We start from the raw sequence: 15,811 nt of genomic DNA on the forward strand, positions 1-15,811 counted from the left end.
GTATTGAATAACCCTGGGTTATTACCAGTAATATCTAGCAGACATATGGACGTGAGCATACCTGCATGATGTAGTTGCACTCCAAGAGGTCCATTTTAGGTTTGAGGTTTTGCTTTATAAAGACATGTGCATCCTCAAACACTTGGTCATACAAACTGATCAGGGTGTCAGCTTCCTGGGCACTGCGTTTGTAAGCCCACCCCTGTTATGGAGAAATCAGTAGAACTGCATTTAACAGCACTGGAAACAAGTAGATTAAACATCTAAATGGGATAAACAATCCAAATGAAACCTATTTCTTATCTCTAAGTTAAATGCAACACATGTCCAGTAGTTGTTGCATAGCTTTTCTTTAACATCAGTGTTTCCGCTAGATTTTTTTTTAACAGTGGCGGCAGGTTAGTATGAAAAAACTGGCCGGGTGTCACTGCCGGGATGTTTTTTTTATTACAGTAGGTTTAATAGGTTTAGTCAGATTTTTTTTCTTTTCTTTTTTTTTTTCTTTTTCGCATGTCCAAATTTCCGTCAAGGATTCCCGGGACACTGAAAGACTGGGGTACACGAAACTTGGTGGGCATGTAACCCCATATGGATAGCATGGAACCATCGTTTTTTGTTTTGATCTGTAGCCCCCGCTGGACTGCACCCCGAAAGGAGGGTAGGGCAGACACAGTTTTCTGTGAATATCTCGAGAACAGTAGGGTTTAGGAGGACCATTTTTTTTTGTATGTTGATCTCAAAAGGGCAATGTCAACCCATTCCATAACCACTCATTTCATGTATAGCGCCACCTAGTTAAACACAAAAAAGTAAAAATGAGGTGGTGTAATTGAAGGTATCTGTGACCTAACATAGTCAAAACTGCACGAAATTGGAAGTGTAGGATCATTATGACACCCTCTGAATGCACGCCAAGTTTCGTGGAATTCCGTTCATGGGGGGCCACACAATAATGGGGTACACGAAACTTGGTGGGCATGTAACCCCACATGGATAGCATGGAACCATCGTTTTTCGTTTTGATCTGTAGCCCCCCCGCTGTACTGGACCCCCCGAAAGGAGGGTAGGGCAGACACAGTTTTCTGTGAATATCTTGAGAACCGTAGGGCCTAGGACAGGGGTGGGCAAACTGCGGCCCGCCAAGCACTTTCATCCGGCCCGCTGAGCATTTCATTTGGTTATCAGGCTGCTCGCTATTTTTTTCCTGCGATAGAGACGACGTTGGTTAGCTTTACTGCAAACTGCTTTTCACTCTCCTTAGAGAACAATGTCAATGTCAAAACAACATGTTAAATAGAGATAACATCATGTTAAACCAAGTTAACTCTTAGTTATCTCCTTTGCAGCAGATCTAACGTGAACATGCGATCCATTTAATTGGGGCAGCGTCTGCACTCCACGAGAGGGAGAGAGCCACAGGTTCCAGCTGGCTTGCCATTGTTGATAATTGATATCTCCTTCTTATAAGAAACTTTTAAAAGGAAATCATGAAGGCAGCAGTAGTTCCCACTACTGACCATTTAAAAAGTGTGAGAGGGCCATACCGTAGCAGGCAGAAGATCATTGAGAAATAAACGTGAATTAAAGCGACTGTCTTAAAGCGACAGTGCACAATTTATACATTTGTTAAACAGCATTAAATTAGCAGTATTTCTAAGCAATTAATATTTTAAAAGAAATATTAAGAAAATACATTTTAAAATAAACACACAAGCACGCACACACACCCACACACATAAACATAAACGTGTACACGCACACAATTCAAGAATTTCTCAGAATTATGAACATGCAAGATGGGGGTGGGGTTGTATAAAATTAATTTTACATGTGAATTCTATGAACTAATCATGTTTTGGTACTTGTTGTCTAGCAGATACCAGTGAGAACTGAGTGTGGATAATGCAATTTAGCGAGACAGTTAGAATCATATAGGCCTTTTAGCGTGATTTATTTTTGTGGAAAAAAAAAATGTGCTGGACTGGGCGGCGGTCATATTTTGTACCGCTCTGCGGTACATCTAGTTCTAGTAGCTAATCACACCATTTAGCCTAACGTGACTTGAGAGGGACAGGATTCAGGAACTAAGACAGGCCCATCTTCTTCTTACTGTTTCTCTGTACAAGCCAATAAGGTAAAATTGTGTACCTGACAAGTTTCGGCTACCTTGCCTCTGTAGCCTTCATCAGAGGTGTCACGTGATGTTGGTGTGGCGTCGTCTGAGCTGTGTTATATGGAGTTTTCCATCCGGCCCGTGTCCCCTGGGGTGCTCGAGGGCCCTCTGCTGTCTGGTGGTTTTTCATACAGCCGGGGGCGGCCCTGCAGGACTGTGTCCCAGGTGTGGGATAGTTGGTAGGCTCCTTCATCCCGGTTCACATCAGGTGGGATGGAAAACTCCATATAACACAGCTCAGACGACGTCACACCAACATCACAGGACACCTCTGATGAAGGCTACAGAGGCAAGGTAGCCGAAACTTGTCAGGTACACAATTTTACCTTATTGGCTTGTACAGAGAAACAGTAAGAATTAGTAATACAGTAAGGCTAATGAACCTCTTCAAAGGCCCATCTTCTGTCTGATTCACGTCACATTAACCCATGCATTAAACCACATTGTCACTTGAACGCTTGAACATACCGGTAGTTCACGATGACAATGGAGAAACGCTTAGCTTACTTCGTTTATGACAGAAATTAAGTTTTGTGCCAACACGTTGTAAAAACACAACTCACAACACTGCCTTTATTTGGTGCAAATCTCCTTTGCTTTATAGTCCGCGATTCACATTAGGCCTACTAGGCCATCACCGCGAGTGCATACAAAATGTTTTGCAATTTATCTTCGTTACTACCAGCTTAGTTGCTTTTTTACTGCGTCGATTCGTGATTAATGGGTTTTCCTTGGCCTGTGCTACACCTTTCCACCAAGTTGTGCGAAAATTGTCGTTTTTGAGATGTTGACAAACATTCGTAGCACATGGAAGCTCTTGATAGCGCATGCCACTAACGTCTATAAAAACAATATATTTATGGAATAAAACTAGACAGGTACCTCGGATTAGCATTGCTGTTTATTCGTAAACTGCAATTTTCAGCAGCCAGCAGAGGGCATTTACCTACTATGCTTCCGGACAATATTTTGCGTCCCCCCTAATTCTGAAGCAGTGGCACCGCTAAATGAAGAGGAAACACTGAGAAGAAAGTTAATGCTTTAAATAGGCTACATCAATATATAATATGTGAACTGAAACTGGACGGGCCATAATAACCTCTGAATAGTTTAGGCAACTTGGTTAAATTGCAATGTGAGTGGCAGCCAGCAGGGGAGGATACGTCGCAGGATTATTTAAAAAGCAAATGTGCGTCTGCCTTGATTCTGATACTGTGGCGGTATTAATTAAACTGTGGGGGGCCGCCATGCTGAAATAAACGTAGAGGAAACACTGAACATTGTATCCAAATTTGAACAGTTGGGTCAGAGCTCCTGTTGAATGAATCATGACCAGAGACTTTCTAATGAGGAGACACAGCACTCAAAAAATCCTCCATAGAAATGCATGGGGTTAGTTTGTAACGTCTACACATATCCCACCCCTTCCTCGGAAAAACGTCAACATGTAAATACATTGAGCCAATCATGAGGTGTGATGTGAATACATTGAGCCAATCATATGGTGTGTTGTAAAGACATCTTGCCAATCATGTGTTGTGAACTCGCCGCTGGAGCAAGATTGGTGTCGTGAAGCCTTGCGCACGCGCATTTCTGCTGAATAGGATGCACAATGAGTGCCCAAAAAGTGTTGCTATATGGCCACCGAATGGAGGGCCTAAAAGGACTTTGTCATGACTCATGATTCATGGATCAATTACAGTTTAGTGTATTGTACTATTGTATACTGTGTATTGTTCCATTCTTTGTTTCGATTCATGATTACTGCATGTGTGATGTATCAATAATTAAGCTGATCCCTAACATTATACAAAGTAGGCTATAATACACTCATCAGTAAATAGGTTAGTTAGAGACTACTATGGTGGGAGAGCACGGCCCTACTTCATTTCATTCCAGTAGTTGGTTGTCCACTCGTTCTCTTCCAGTGTTTACCTGTAGGATGGGCCTCCAGCTCAGAGCTGATGAGCTCATGAACACCATGCCCACTCTGGAGACAGTGGCTGGGGAGGCGTTGTCCATGTTGTGCACCTCAAACACCAGCTTGCAGCAGGGGGACATGGTGATACGGTCACCGTTGGCCAGGGTGAGAGTCTTGTTGTCGTCCAGGACAGAGTTCAAGTTCTCAATCCAAATGGCGTCCACAGGGCCATCCAGAACTATCCAAATGTTCTCACCTGGTGTCATGAGGAGCATCAATCACTTTCACACCTTAAGAACTGCAGACTGATACTGAACCAAGTGAGTGTAACACTGCATCAATGCAATGCACTGATATGCAATTTCATCATCACTTTTCATAGCCTACATATATATATATACAATCATCATGCTACCCCTACTGTGGTGTCTGACTTTTCCAAACTATTTATGTTTGTCATCACCTAGGGGAACTGTTCATTTGTTACTCATTATCCTCCTTTTCTGATGATCATTTACCCTTCTTAGCTTTCAGAGTCTTCCTCCACAGCGTGGAGAAGATGCCATCTGTCCAGTCATTGGTTGCGGCGTCCAAGCGGCCAAACATCTGAGGGGCAGTGATGGCTTTGGGGTTCATCCTCATCTCTCTGTGGGGGGTGCCACAGTCCGACAAAGCTCGCATCAAGATGTTAATGACCATGGTCTTGCCTGCCCCACTGGGGCCCAGGGTCATCAGACCGTGACGGACACGCGAAGCTTCATATAACTAAACACCAATAACAGAACAAATCACAGAAAGCAAACAGATGTTTAGCAACAACATCCACCAACACTACATTTCAGCCATTTTATGACACTGACAGCTGTTTGACCTTTGTACCTTGCAGAACTATTTACACAATTTCCTTCAAAATAAACATTCACCTGCATAAACTAATAGGACGCAAAATGTGCCTACTATACTGACTTAATAAAATCAAGAAAGAATATTATCAGGGATTAAAGTGAAAAAAAATCGTTTGACTGAACCTTTTTCAGGCCATAAGTCATACGTTGTTCTTATCTACCTATAGAGATAGCACCCCTTTTGCGATCGCGACCTATTGGTTTTTAATGTACAAAAAGATGCAAACAGCAAAGTAAAGGGAGTATTCGCCTTATTCACACGGCGGCCATTGTTTAAACCAAAACGAGGCTACAGGGTACACTTACTATATAATTAATGCCACCTACAGGTGAATGCATAGAACATAACAATCCTATGGTTTGTGTACCCTGTAGCCTCGTTTTAGCCGCCAATGGCCGCCATGTGAATAAGGCAAATTGAGAGTGTTCTTGATTGAGATAGAGTTTTCCTGATGAACAAAAATATATTTTAGTACCATCCCTGACCATTGCTGATTAGCCATTGCTGTTCTTTTCTACTGCAGCAATATTGTAGAAAGGCTTTAACGCACTCTTATTTAATTACTTCAGGCCAAAAGTGTTTAAAGGGGAGATTTTTTTCTTGTTAATATGCAATTCAACACCAAGTAAAATATATAAAATAAAGTTTGCAAGACTTCCCATTTCCTCATCAAAGTAACGAACCAGAACATTCTAGATATTGTTCATATTTCCATTTGTTGCCTCATCCGCATTTAATGAAAACATGGTAATTTTGACAACTCAGTTTTTGACAACTCAGTTTTCCAAGATAACGACAATCTGGAGACGGTGCTTTTGTCTTCAGCAACAGATTGTATAAGGTTGACAAGAGGTTGCGATATGGTGAGGGACAGGTCGTATTCGCTATGAAAGAACATCGCGTAGCCTACTTTCTAAACGTAAAAGCGGTCAGCCATAGATAAACGTAGCCTACCTCTGTCGTGGTGGCTAGTTGCACCAGGTAGGTAAGATGTCCTGAAGTGCACAAACGTTAACCTTATGGCGGTCTTCTGATTGGTGGCCTGCTAAAACGTTTTGCTATTGCATCCACAAACAATTTTCTTGCAGCGAACCGCGCAAAAGCAAACCCCTGGCACTTTAATTTCTTTACACCATGGCTTGTTAGTTCTCCCCCATTCCTCAATAATTTATCGCATAACCCTGGCGGCTTTAAAGAGGATTGCAATCCGCGCTAAAAGACGCCTGTATGGTCATATTCTAGAACTACTCAAATTATTCCGCCAGTTATAAATTAGGCCTATCGTTTCATTTCAAGATGCAGAAATGGCGAGTAGTGTTGCACCTGTTAACCGTGTTGAGTTTCTGTTAAATTAGGTTGAAATTAGAAGATAGAGTGGTCAGACAATTATCCATAACACCCAACTGTCTTGAGTTGCAGTTATAAAACCCAACTACTTAAAAATATTAGATAGTTAGCAGCAGGCCAGACAGAACAAAACAAAAAAAGTTTTGTTATGCTTCGCTGGTTTAACGTGATGAGAACGGTGCAAACTTAACTGATGTGTTACTGATCTACAATTCTGACTGTGACATGATTTAAGCATACAGCAAAGTCCTGTAAAATATGTCATTTTAATGTAGCTCAAAATGATAGGCTATTAAAAAAAGTCAGACTTTCTGCCCTACCAAAATGTATGGTCACCCTTGCGCTTCTCGAATTCGCACATAGAGCTCACAATATCATATCCAAAAAAAGTTAAAGCGGATTGGCCAACCTCATCAGCTGTATCTAATGTGTCACTATAATCCAACTTTTAGACCGTTATAGTCCTGAATTTCCCCTCGGGGATCAATAAAGTATCTATCTATCTATCTATCTAGTCCTCCATACGTGTTCTTTGGAAAAGCAAAGGTGATAATCCCCTATTTTTTTCTTATCGGATCTGCATCGATCTCAAATATGACATTTCTAAAATCAAATTGACGGAAATCCGTCCTATGACGGAGAACTTTAATCCTTGTATTATTCATAGTGTTTAATGATACTAAACTTAAGTAATTGTAATTGTAGAAGCAATCCATTTGTAAGTGATCAGAGAGCAGAGCAGTACCTGCACTAGTTTGAGGTTCCAGGGTGGGTGGTTGACGACGCCTGCCTGGTGCACCTGGGTCTCCACAGCAGCCTGCAGTTCAACATATGTGCTGCTGTCCAGCTGGATGCCTGGGAACAGGTCACTGATCAGGCTGAGGAAGAGCGGCTCGTCCTCATCCACCTGCACACACATACCAAATGAGAGTCACTTTACGGAATAATGACACAACAGCAATCAGTACTTTTCATGAGTGTATCAGTGCTCACAGAATCCCACTATCAGTCCATTCAGTGTTCTACAACTGATGTAGCTATACATTTCTTATCAAACCATGTCATTGCTGTACTATATTGTAGCAGTGATGTGTATGAGATACTGGTTTATAGTTAGGTGTGTAAGGTGGTGTGTTGGCCTAAAATGCACTAGTGTGGCCTAGAACGCACCAGTTTTGAAAGGTTCATGTCACGCAGCACTCTCATGACGATACTGGACTCTGTCTCTTGGGGCCGGGCTCTTTTTTGAGCTCCAAGAGTCCTCAGCACTGACAGGATGTTCCTCAAACCGAAGTCATAGTGGACCTACAGGCCAAGGTCAAACAAGCACTGTCAGTAAGGTCCAGACAAACTGTGAATTTTCAAAACAGTAGAAATGCTTTGAGTATGCTTTGATGACAAGTTGAGACACTGACCTGTTTTGTGAGCTGCTCCTCACAAAGCTTATAGAGCACAAAGAATTTCTGGGCCAAGATGACATTCTCTATAAACCCACAACTGGCCAACTTCACCCTCATAATAATCTGAATGGGAGGAATGGGGAGGATTACATGGAGGTCCAACCAGCAAATCTTAAAGCTTTTCTAAGACACAAAACCAATGGCATTGCTGCTCTTCAAGGAAAAAAACATCAGCTTTAGTTAGTTATTGAAAACATTAGCCTCTCATACAACCTGGATATAATATTCTTTTTTATTTATTTTTGGGGCTTTTTTATGCCTTTAATTTCACAGGACAGTGGAGAGTGACAGGAAGCAAGTGGGAGCAAGTGGGAGTGAGAGATGGGGTGTGATCAGAAAAAGCCCCAACCAGTTGCGTAATTTATAATACATATTCTTACCAGTAATTTGTGTGAAAGCCACTAATTGCTCAAACCCACAGAAAAGGAAGTGACATCCTAATCCTAAACGAAACGGTAAGAGCTACTTGAAGCTCACCTGTCTGTCTGGGACCATCATAGACACAGTCCTGAACTGCACCTTCAAATTCTCCGGAAGTTCTTGACGACCTGCATAGCCAGGGTTCTGAAAATTAAACACAGTTGGTTAGGGTGGACCATCTGCTACTACTACTGACACAAAAGGGAATGGTTGCAACTAAAGGTCATCCGCATCTGCTACACACTCACCATAGTAATGAAGAGACCAAATTCTGGATTAAGATCCACATTGTCTCCATCAGTGAAAATGAACTGAGTTTTACGCTCTTTACGAGAAGTCAGGACAATGTAGATCTGCTGGGCTGCTACCGACAGGACAGGCAAGTCAATTCTGTTGAACTCGTCAAAGCATCCCCAGGACCCAGACTGTGCCAGCCCTATGAAGACATATACTCTCTTATCAGTCACAAAGTCTTCACCATGTGAGGTGTCAGTGCAGAGATCATTTGGAAATCAATATTGTATGTGAACTAACTCATTAACAAACCTTTATAGATTCTGCCAAGGCCTCTGAAGTCCATTTGGTCTGAGCAGTTGAATACCACCACGTACTTCCCCAGGCAGCGGCCCATATCTTTGGTGGTCTCAGTCTTTCCTGTTCCAGCGGGTCCTGCTGGCGCTCCACCCATACTCATGCCCAGGGCCTGAGCCAGCGTGATGTAGCACCTTCAGGCAGACCACAGCACTCAGTATCACTGAACGCCACACACCACACCACTATATAAACTTAACAGAACTTGTGAAGTCTCAGATAAGATTTTTGATCTGCATCTAAATGCCATCCAAAGTCAACCAGATTAAGAGACACAGTGACAGAAATCATGTCAGAATCATAAGAATCAGATGCATGTTTATTGCCAACAAGTATGTTTTCACATACGAGAAATGTATTTTGGTCTCAAGGTGCATGACATACAATAGTTCAGGGTTTCCCGCAACACTTTGCAGCTAAGGCGGCCACCTTAGTAACACACGCCTGCCGCCTTAACTACGTCGTCAAATAAATAAATAAATAAATAAATAAATACATTTAAAAAATGTATAGGTAGGCCTATATGAGCAATATCCGCTGTGTTACTCGAGGCCTACTGTTTTCTCCCTTTCATTCCAAACCGTGACCAACATCAGTCTCCCTTCTCTGCAGAATGCATAAAAAACAATAATAATAAACGTGCCATGAATTGAACGTTTTTTACAATCTTTAAATGCCGTAATTCCTCAAATTTGACCGGGTTCTATTATTTACTTAGGCTGCGCAAAGCACAGGGCTTTATTTGGGACAGGCTTGTAATCGAGACAGTCGCTTTCAGTCATTGAACGTGCGCTGCTGTAATGGAAACCTTATTGCGTAGCCAAGGCCTACGGTAGCCTAAACTGATTTTTTTTTTAATTTTGCAAGATTAACTGTTTTTTATTAAATTCGTAGGCTGGAATGCCTCGCGGCAACAATTGTGTTTAAATGTAGTAGCCCAAGCGACTGTTAGCTTGAGAGCGACGTGTTGAGACCCATTAGGACGACTTTTCATTGGCAACAGTAGGCTATTAAACCAACCAACAATATAAACTATTAAGAAGAGTTTTTAATTTCAAGAAGACTCTTTAATTTGATTGAGTTAAATCAAAACATTGTTTTTTAGTGCTCGAGGACTGAAAAAGTTGTGTAGGCTACACCGCGCCACTTGTAGTCTTGCATAAACAGTCCTTGCAAAAGCTGCGTATAGGTGTGGGCTGAAGCCAACCTGTTTGAGGGAGAGCACAGGAAGCGAATGTGTGCTCTACCCTGCGCACTAATAATGTATCTAGGCTAATCTATATTTTTAATAGGCAATATTACTGCATGCTGCTATGGAAACAATAAGTCAATACATTAAGACATATTGTGAGTAACACAGGGATGGACGTTAATTACTGAAATTTTAAATGCGTTACCTTACTTCCTTACTTAATAAAGTAACTAAATTACAGTGACACATTAACACTTTGTAACTCGTTACCCCAACACTATCCAATACTGACAGTATTGGGCTCATAGCTTGCAGGTTTGCTAGTGGCCTACCAAGGCGCTGTAACGAGACTCGACATGGGAGATGAATCATCGGTCAACTCTCACTGTATTCTACTTTCTTATTGCACACTGGAGAGGAAAAATGCTGGTAGGCTACCATAGGCTATACTTAATTTAAACTTTCTAAAATTTTTTTTTCCATTTCATTGGTTAAACCGCCACCCGCCCGAATTGAATTAAAATATTATTTTTCGTCATGTTATCTGCCAGATCCGCGGTTTATCCGCGGCTGTAACCGCCAACCACACATCTCTAACACACGTTAGAGAGAAATATTCCCGGTACCGGAGTGCAATGTCCTCGTCTCCGGAGACATACGAGCGCCCTGACGCGTCTCCCTCTCCTTCGGCGTTTCGCTTTCCATGCAGCGGTGATAATGTCCAAAATGACAGCGAATGAGGCGGTGAGGGTAGTGTAAGAGTTCGCTAAAGAATTGCAAGAAACTGAGTTTACAAACAAACAAAAACAAAACAAAGCGCACCAAGACACCGAGGCAGCCATTTGCGGTGCCATGGCAACCAGTATCAGTGATCCTACCTGTCAGTCAGAGGGGTGATGACCAGACGGTCTGTGCAGCCCAAGAACTCATTTTGATAGATGAAGTCCACATCAGTGATGGACACCAAGACCTGGTCCAGGTCCTCTTTGAAGTAAAACCTGCTCTGTTTCAGCCACTCAAAATCGTTCACTGACTTGATGTGCATTTTCACCTACAAAGAGAAGAGCAGGCATCAGAGTTCTGCTCCATTCACATAACCTCTGACATTCACTGAGCAAAGATGCCAAAACAACACTGCTAACTCACCAGGTCGTCAAAGATATCTCTTTGGTGGACATGGATTGTCACCAGGGTCTCAAACTTCACTCGGTCAAACTTGGTCAAGTCATGAGTAGTCTGTGAGATGAGTGTGTTGAGCAGGTCCAGGAACTTCTGGTTGGTCAGCGGCATGATCTTCTTGTCGTCTTTGGCGTTGCGCAACGCCTCCTCGGAGTCTCGGGTCCAGAGCATCTGGATCCCCAGAAGGCCCACCTGAGAAGCAGAAAAGCATCAACTGAGCGTCCTCCACCCTTTTACATACACTCTATCAACAACAAACCATCATCAAGCATTAAAGGAGAAATACTTGAGCTAGGAAAAAACATTTTTGTTTTTTTCTGTACCGACAGTACTCGGTGACCTCAATAAATGGAGATCTATGTGAAAAAATCGCTGTATTTCTCCTTTAAGGCTGTACATCCTTAACCTAATTCTACTGTGTTGTCATTTTGCTTGCCTCCATAGCCACAATACTGACATATCCCTGGCTGGGCTTCAGATATTGAAAAGTGCATTCATGAAAATTTGGTTAAAGAAATGCACATCTGCATGCGTTTCCATCCACTGTGAGTTATGCAAATTATATACGGATATTCTTCTAATCAAGGGAACAGCTCTGAACAACTATGGGATCAAAACGTAGGGTTGACAGGGCAATGTTTACAGAAACAAGTAGGTAGACATACAGCAAGAATGAATTAACCCTCTCCAATAAATCAAGTTTTTAATGAGCAGTAGAAAATTGTATGTGAATTTGAAGTGTTTCCGATCAGAATTTCTTATTCAAATGGTCAACATTCCCATGAACACGTTGATTGGAAACCAAGCTAGCATGTACTGTATTCTAAAACTGTTCTTGTCCTGTACCCACCTGAGCTTGGAACTGATTGAGGAAATTGAGCAGCTGGAAGCTAGAGTCGTTGATCTGAAGGTCTGCTGCTTTTATGACAGAGTGCAGAGAGGACTGCTGTTGCATCAGTAGTTCACCTAGCCACAGCTCGACAGGCCCACGGGCCATCACTGGGTTGTCCAGCTAACACACACACACACACACACACACACACACACACACACACACACACATACAGACACACATACACTTAAACATGTATAACCACATACTCTAAGCAAATATACACAAACTTGCTCAATTACTATCACAAAAAAGAAATGTCAATTTGGATCATCTTTGACTTGTCCCCATACATCATAAGCTCCATAACTTACAGGCACTTTTTCGCCTTCCTGTGAGATGACGGCCAGAATCTTGTCATAGTCCTTGGCATGGAACTCGACTTCGTTGACATTGTCAAACACTCCCAGGAGATGAGACTACAAAGAGAGCAGCAGTGTGTGGGAGCCAAGACATAACCCTTCATTTATGTGAACAAACTCACAATAACATAAATAAATATAACACCACATTTGACAATGTGAGATGCCTTATACAAAGGAAAGCGTTACCTGGATAGTGTGGGAATCGCTGGCCTGCCCCAAGATCTCAAGGAGGGAAGGATCAGACACGAAGAAGAAGCGTGGAAACTGGAGACGCTTTTTCTCAAGGTAACTTTGACATGAAAGACATCAACTTCCAGGTTAGTGATATGTTCCCCAATTTTTTATGTTGCATATAACTGAACTAAGGCACCTTAATGAAATATATAAATGAAACTAGAAAATGTAATTTCGAGGAAATTACCAGTGCATGAAAATGCAAAACTGTATATTAACATAAAATACAAAACAAACTTTTATTTGGAAACAGTTGTGGGCAGAGGAAACAGTTGACTGGAGTCATAGTTGATAACAACTGACAGTTGAAATGGCTGAACAATTAAATATTTGAGTAGTTTAAATAATTAAATTATTTAATAGTGAATTATTGTAGTGAGGACATTTATTTTGAAACAGTTGTGGGCAGAGGAAATAGTTCAACAGAGTCTGTAGTCTTAAGAGAGCCAGATTGTATGCTTAAAGCCTGAGACAGATAGTTGAAAAGTTGAATGGTGAATAGTTTGAAGAGGATGAATGGATAGAAAGTTGGATGGAATGTGCCTTATATCCTTGTAGAATGGAGAGACACAGAGAGAGTTGGCCTAGTTGAGCAGAAAGCAGTTTAACTGGCCCTTTGATGGGTCCTAGTTGAGCAGCTGGAAGTTGATACAGGTGCAAATCAAGTTAATTAGCCCATTGTGATGTCATAGTATCAATGCAAAGTCTATGGGGAAAAATAAGCTTGTTTTTTATTAATATCTCAAAAAGTATAAAGTTTACAAAAGTAAATACATTCCCCAAGTGTCCTTTTCAAGACCTACGTTACAAGGTTTGAACAAAGTTTCTACGTTAAACGGTTAAAAGCTGAATTAGACGCATACATTTGGTGGGAAGAATAACTAGAAAAGCATTTCCTGAAGGAAATACAGTGCATGAAAATGCAAAAAAATATGATGTAAAATATCATACAGAGTAAAAACAAACTATATTGGTTGCTAGGTAGATGAGATTTAATATAGTTAGAATGACTGAACAGTTAAATAGGTGGATAGTTTTAAAGGTTAAATTATTTGCTAGGTAGATGAGGTTTAATATAGTTGGAATGACTGAACTAGGTAGATGAGGTTTAAAATAGTTGGAATGACTTAACTAGGTAGATGAGGTTTAATATAGTTGGAATGACTGAAGAGTTAAATAGTTTAAATGGTTAAATTATTTGCTAGGTAGATGAGGTTTAATATAGTTGGAATGACTGAACAGTTAAATAGGTGGATAGTTTAAATGGTTAAATTGTTTAATAGGGAATTATTGTAGCAAGGACTTTTGAAACAGTTGTGGACAGAGGAAACAGTTGAGTGCATTACCACCACCATCTGCTGGACTGAGGTGTAATGGCAAGTGTACCCCTCAGCCTCGTTATGGCAGCCGGGTGAATAAGGCGAATAGGTCTGTATGTTTAAAGCCTGAGACACTGAAAGTTGATGCAGGTGGCCTGGCCACCTGGCATAAGATTCTAATTGCTGTGATGTCATAAAGGCCAATGTTAAGTCTATGGAGAAATTTTCAATAGTTTTTAATTAAGTTTAAAAAGTATAAAAGTTACAAAGATGAAATGTACAAATCACCCATAAGACCTACGTAACATAGTTTGAATGAAGTTTCTACGTTAAACGGTTGAAGCTGCATTAACTGTGTTAGAATATAATAAGAAGATGACTAGGAAGAACAGTACAGTGCATTTTCATGCACTGTAATAAGAAGACTAGGAAGAACAGTACAGTGCATTTTCATGCACTGTAATAAATTGGATAAAAGTAGAGTGCATTTTCATGCACTCTAATAATAATAAGAAGACTTCGTATAACAGAACAGTGCATTTTCATGCACTGTAAAAAACAGTAGAATACGAGTGAGATCCTGATGAGTGTGGGTAGTGAGGTGTGTGAATATATAAACCCGAAGGGGAATGAGAGGAGTGGGCATGTATTTCGGCAATACGAGTAGGATCATCTGTGAGTTAGTGGTGAGTAGAGAGCCAATGAGAGGATGATCCTGTACCCGGTCAGAGACTTCTGGCACAGCTCAAGCTGCTCCTGCAGGTGAGGCAGCAGCTGACCCATGGTCTCGTCCCCTACGCAGCACTGCACCACGTTGGGGATGTCGTGAGCGCGCTGCATGATCTTAATCCAGGACTTGTCAATGTTCTGGAAACGCTTGGCTTCCTGCAGACCAACGTGCCAACGAAACAAATGTTAGAATTCAATTCGCTAATATAACTGGGACAAAATAAGTACACCAAGAATGATAATCCAATGAAATTAAAATGTTACTACAATGAGAACTGAGTAAGAAGGCTATATCACTGGTGTTTGTCAAATTGTCAATATCATAAATTGACAGCCCATACAACTCACTTCACCATGAACACACCTGTGGCAACTGTTTGGCAATATCTCCTCCCACAAACACAGCTTCCAGATACACCCACAGGTTCTGAACGGTGAGCCACTGTTCAATGATATCGGAAGATGTCGACAACTTAAACACCCAGTTCTGGATGTCTTTCTTGAAAGGAGCATTGTATCTGCGCAAAGAAAATCAAAGCACTCACGTCAAGAACTGCACACAAGAAAGGTACAAAATGACTGCATGCAGACACGTGTGTTGGTGTACGGTACAACCCAAAGGGTGTTATACTATGATGATGAAGCACCTGTTGCTGAGGAGTGACCCCAGCAACATGAGACTGTCCTCCATGGTGGTGACAATCTCAGCAGTTTCAGCCCCACGAAGCATGAGCTCTCCACGGCCCTTGAAGGTCATGAAGCTAAATGATTGGCTGGACCAGATGTCAACCACCTGCGCCAGCTTGGCCTCAATGTCCTTCTCCTTCACAGCTGAGATGCAGATGTCCTGTGGAACATACCCAGCACAGTCAGGAAAACAGAAGAAATACCAATCAAAGACCAACTGTATAAAGAAAATGGCATCACTGTGCATCTTTGTAACTTTTAGCTACCGTTTTACAACACAAGGGTAAGTTAAAAGAAAAATAGGTATTAGTCTTAATTGTCTGATTTCATGTGAAATTACTGCTTTAAAAACAAGACAACCTCAATCAACTGCCCAATAGACCAAAGATGGTTGGA

At 41.5% G+C, this 15,811-nt stretch overlaps 1 protein-coding gene across 1 annotated transcript in view; it reads right to left on the reverse strand.

The window, feature by feature from the left end:
- Positions 1 to 15,811, reverse strand: part of LOC125299476 (dynein axonemal heavy chain 8-like) — a 48,389-nt gene that overhangs the window by 21,056 nt on the left and 11,522 nt on the right. Inside the window, exons 36-52 of the mRNA XM_048250761.1 lie at positions 15,376 to 15,575; positions 15,093 to 15,246; positions 14,721 to 14,884; positions 12,633 to 12,735; positions 12,396 to 12,500; positions 12,040 to 12,201; positions 11,157 to 11,381; positions 10,889 to 11,061; positions 8,774 to 8,952; positions 8,476 to 8,663; positions 8,285 to 8,371; positions 7,763 to 7,870; positions 7,518 to 7,652; positions 7,093 to 7,254; positions 4,613 to 4,859; positions 4,109 to 4,350; positions 62 to 202 (exon numbers count right to left, since the gene is read on the reverse strand). Coding sequence (XP_048106718.1) covers positions 62 to 202; positions 4,109 to 4,350; positions 4,613 to 4,859; positions 7,093 to 7,254; positions 7,518 to 7,652; positions 7,763 to 7,870; positions 8,285 to 8,371; positions 8,476 to 8,663; positions 8,774 to 8,952; positions 10,889 to 11,061; positions 11,157 to 11,381; positions 12,040 to 12,201; positions 12,396 to 12,500; positions 12,633 to 12,735; positions 14,721 to 14,884; positions 15,093 to 15,246; positions 15,376 to 15,575 — 2,775 coding nt within the window. The remainder of the gene's footprint in view (positions 1 to 61; positions 203 to 4,108; positions 4,351 to 4,612; positions 4,860 to 7,092; positions 7,255 to 7,517; positions 7,653 to 7,762; positions 7,871 to 8,284; positions 8,372 to 8,475; positions 8,664 to 8,773; positions 8,953 to 10,888; positions 11,062 to 11,156; positions 11,382 to 12,039; positions 12,202 to 12,395; positions 12,501 to 12,632; positions 12,736 to 14,720; positions 14,885 to 15,092; positions 15,247 to 15,375; positions 15,576 to 15,811) is intronic.

The sequence above is a fragment of the Alosa alosa genome, chromosome 8 (genome assembly GCF_017589495.1).
Source record: "Alosa alosa isolate M-15738 ecotype Scorff River chromosome 8, AALO_Geno_1.1, whole genome shotgun sequence".
NCBI classification, from domain to species: Eukaryota; Metazoa; Chordata; class Actinopteri; order Clupeiformes; family Clupeidae; genus Alosa; species Alosa alosa.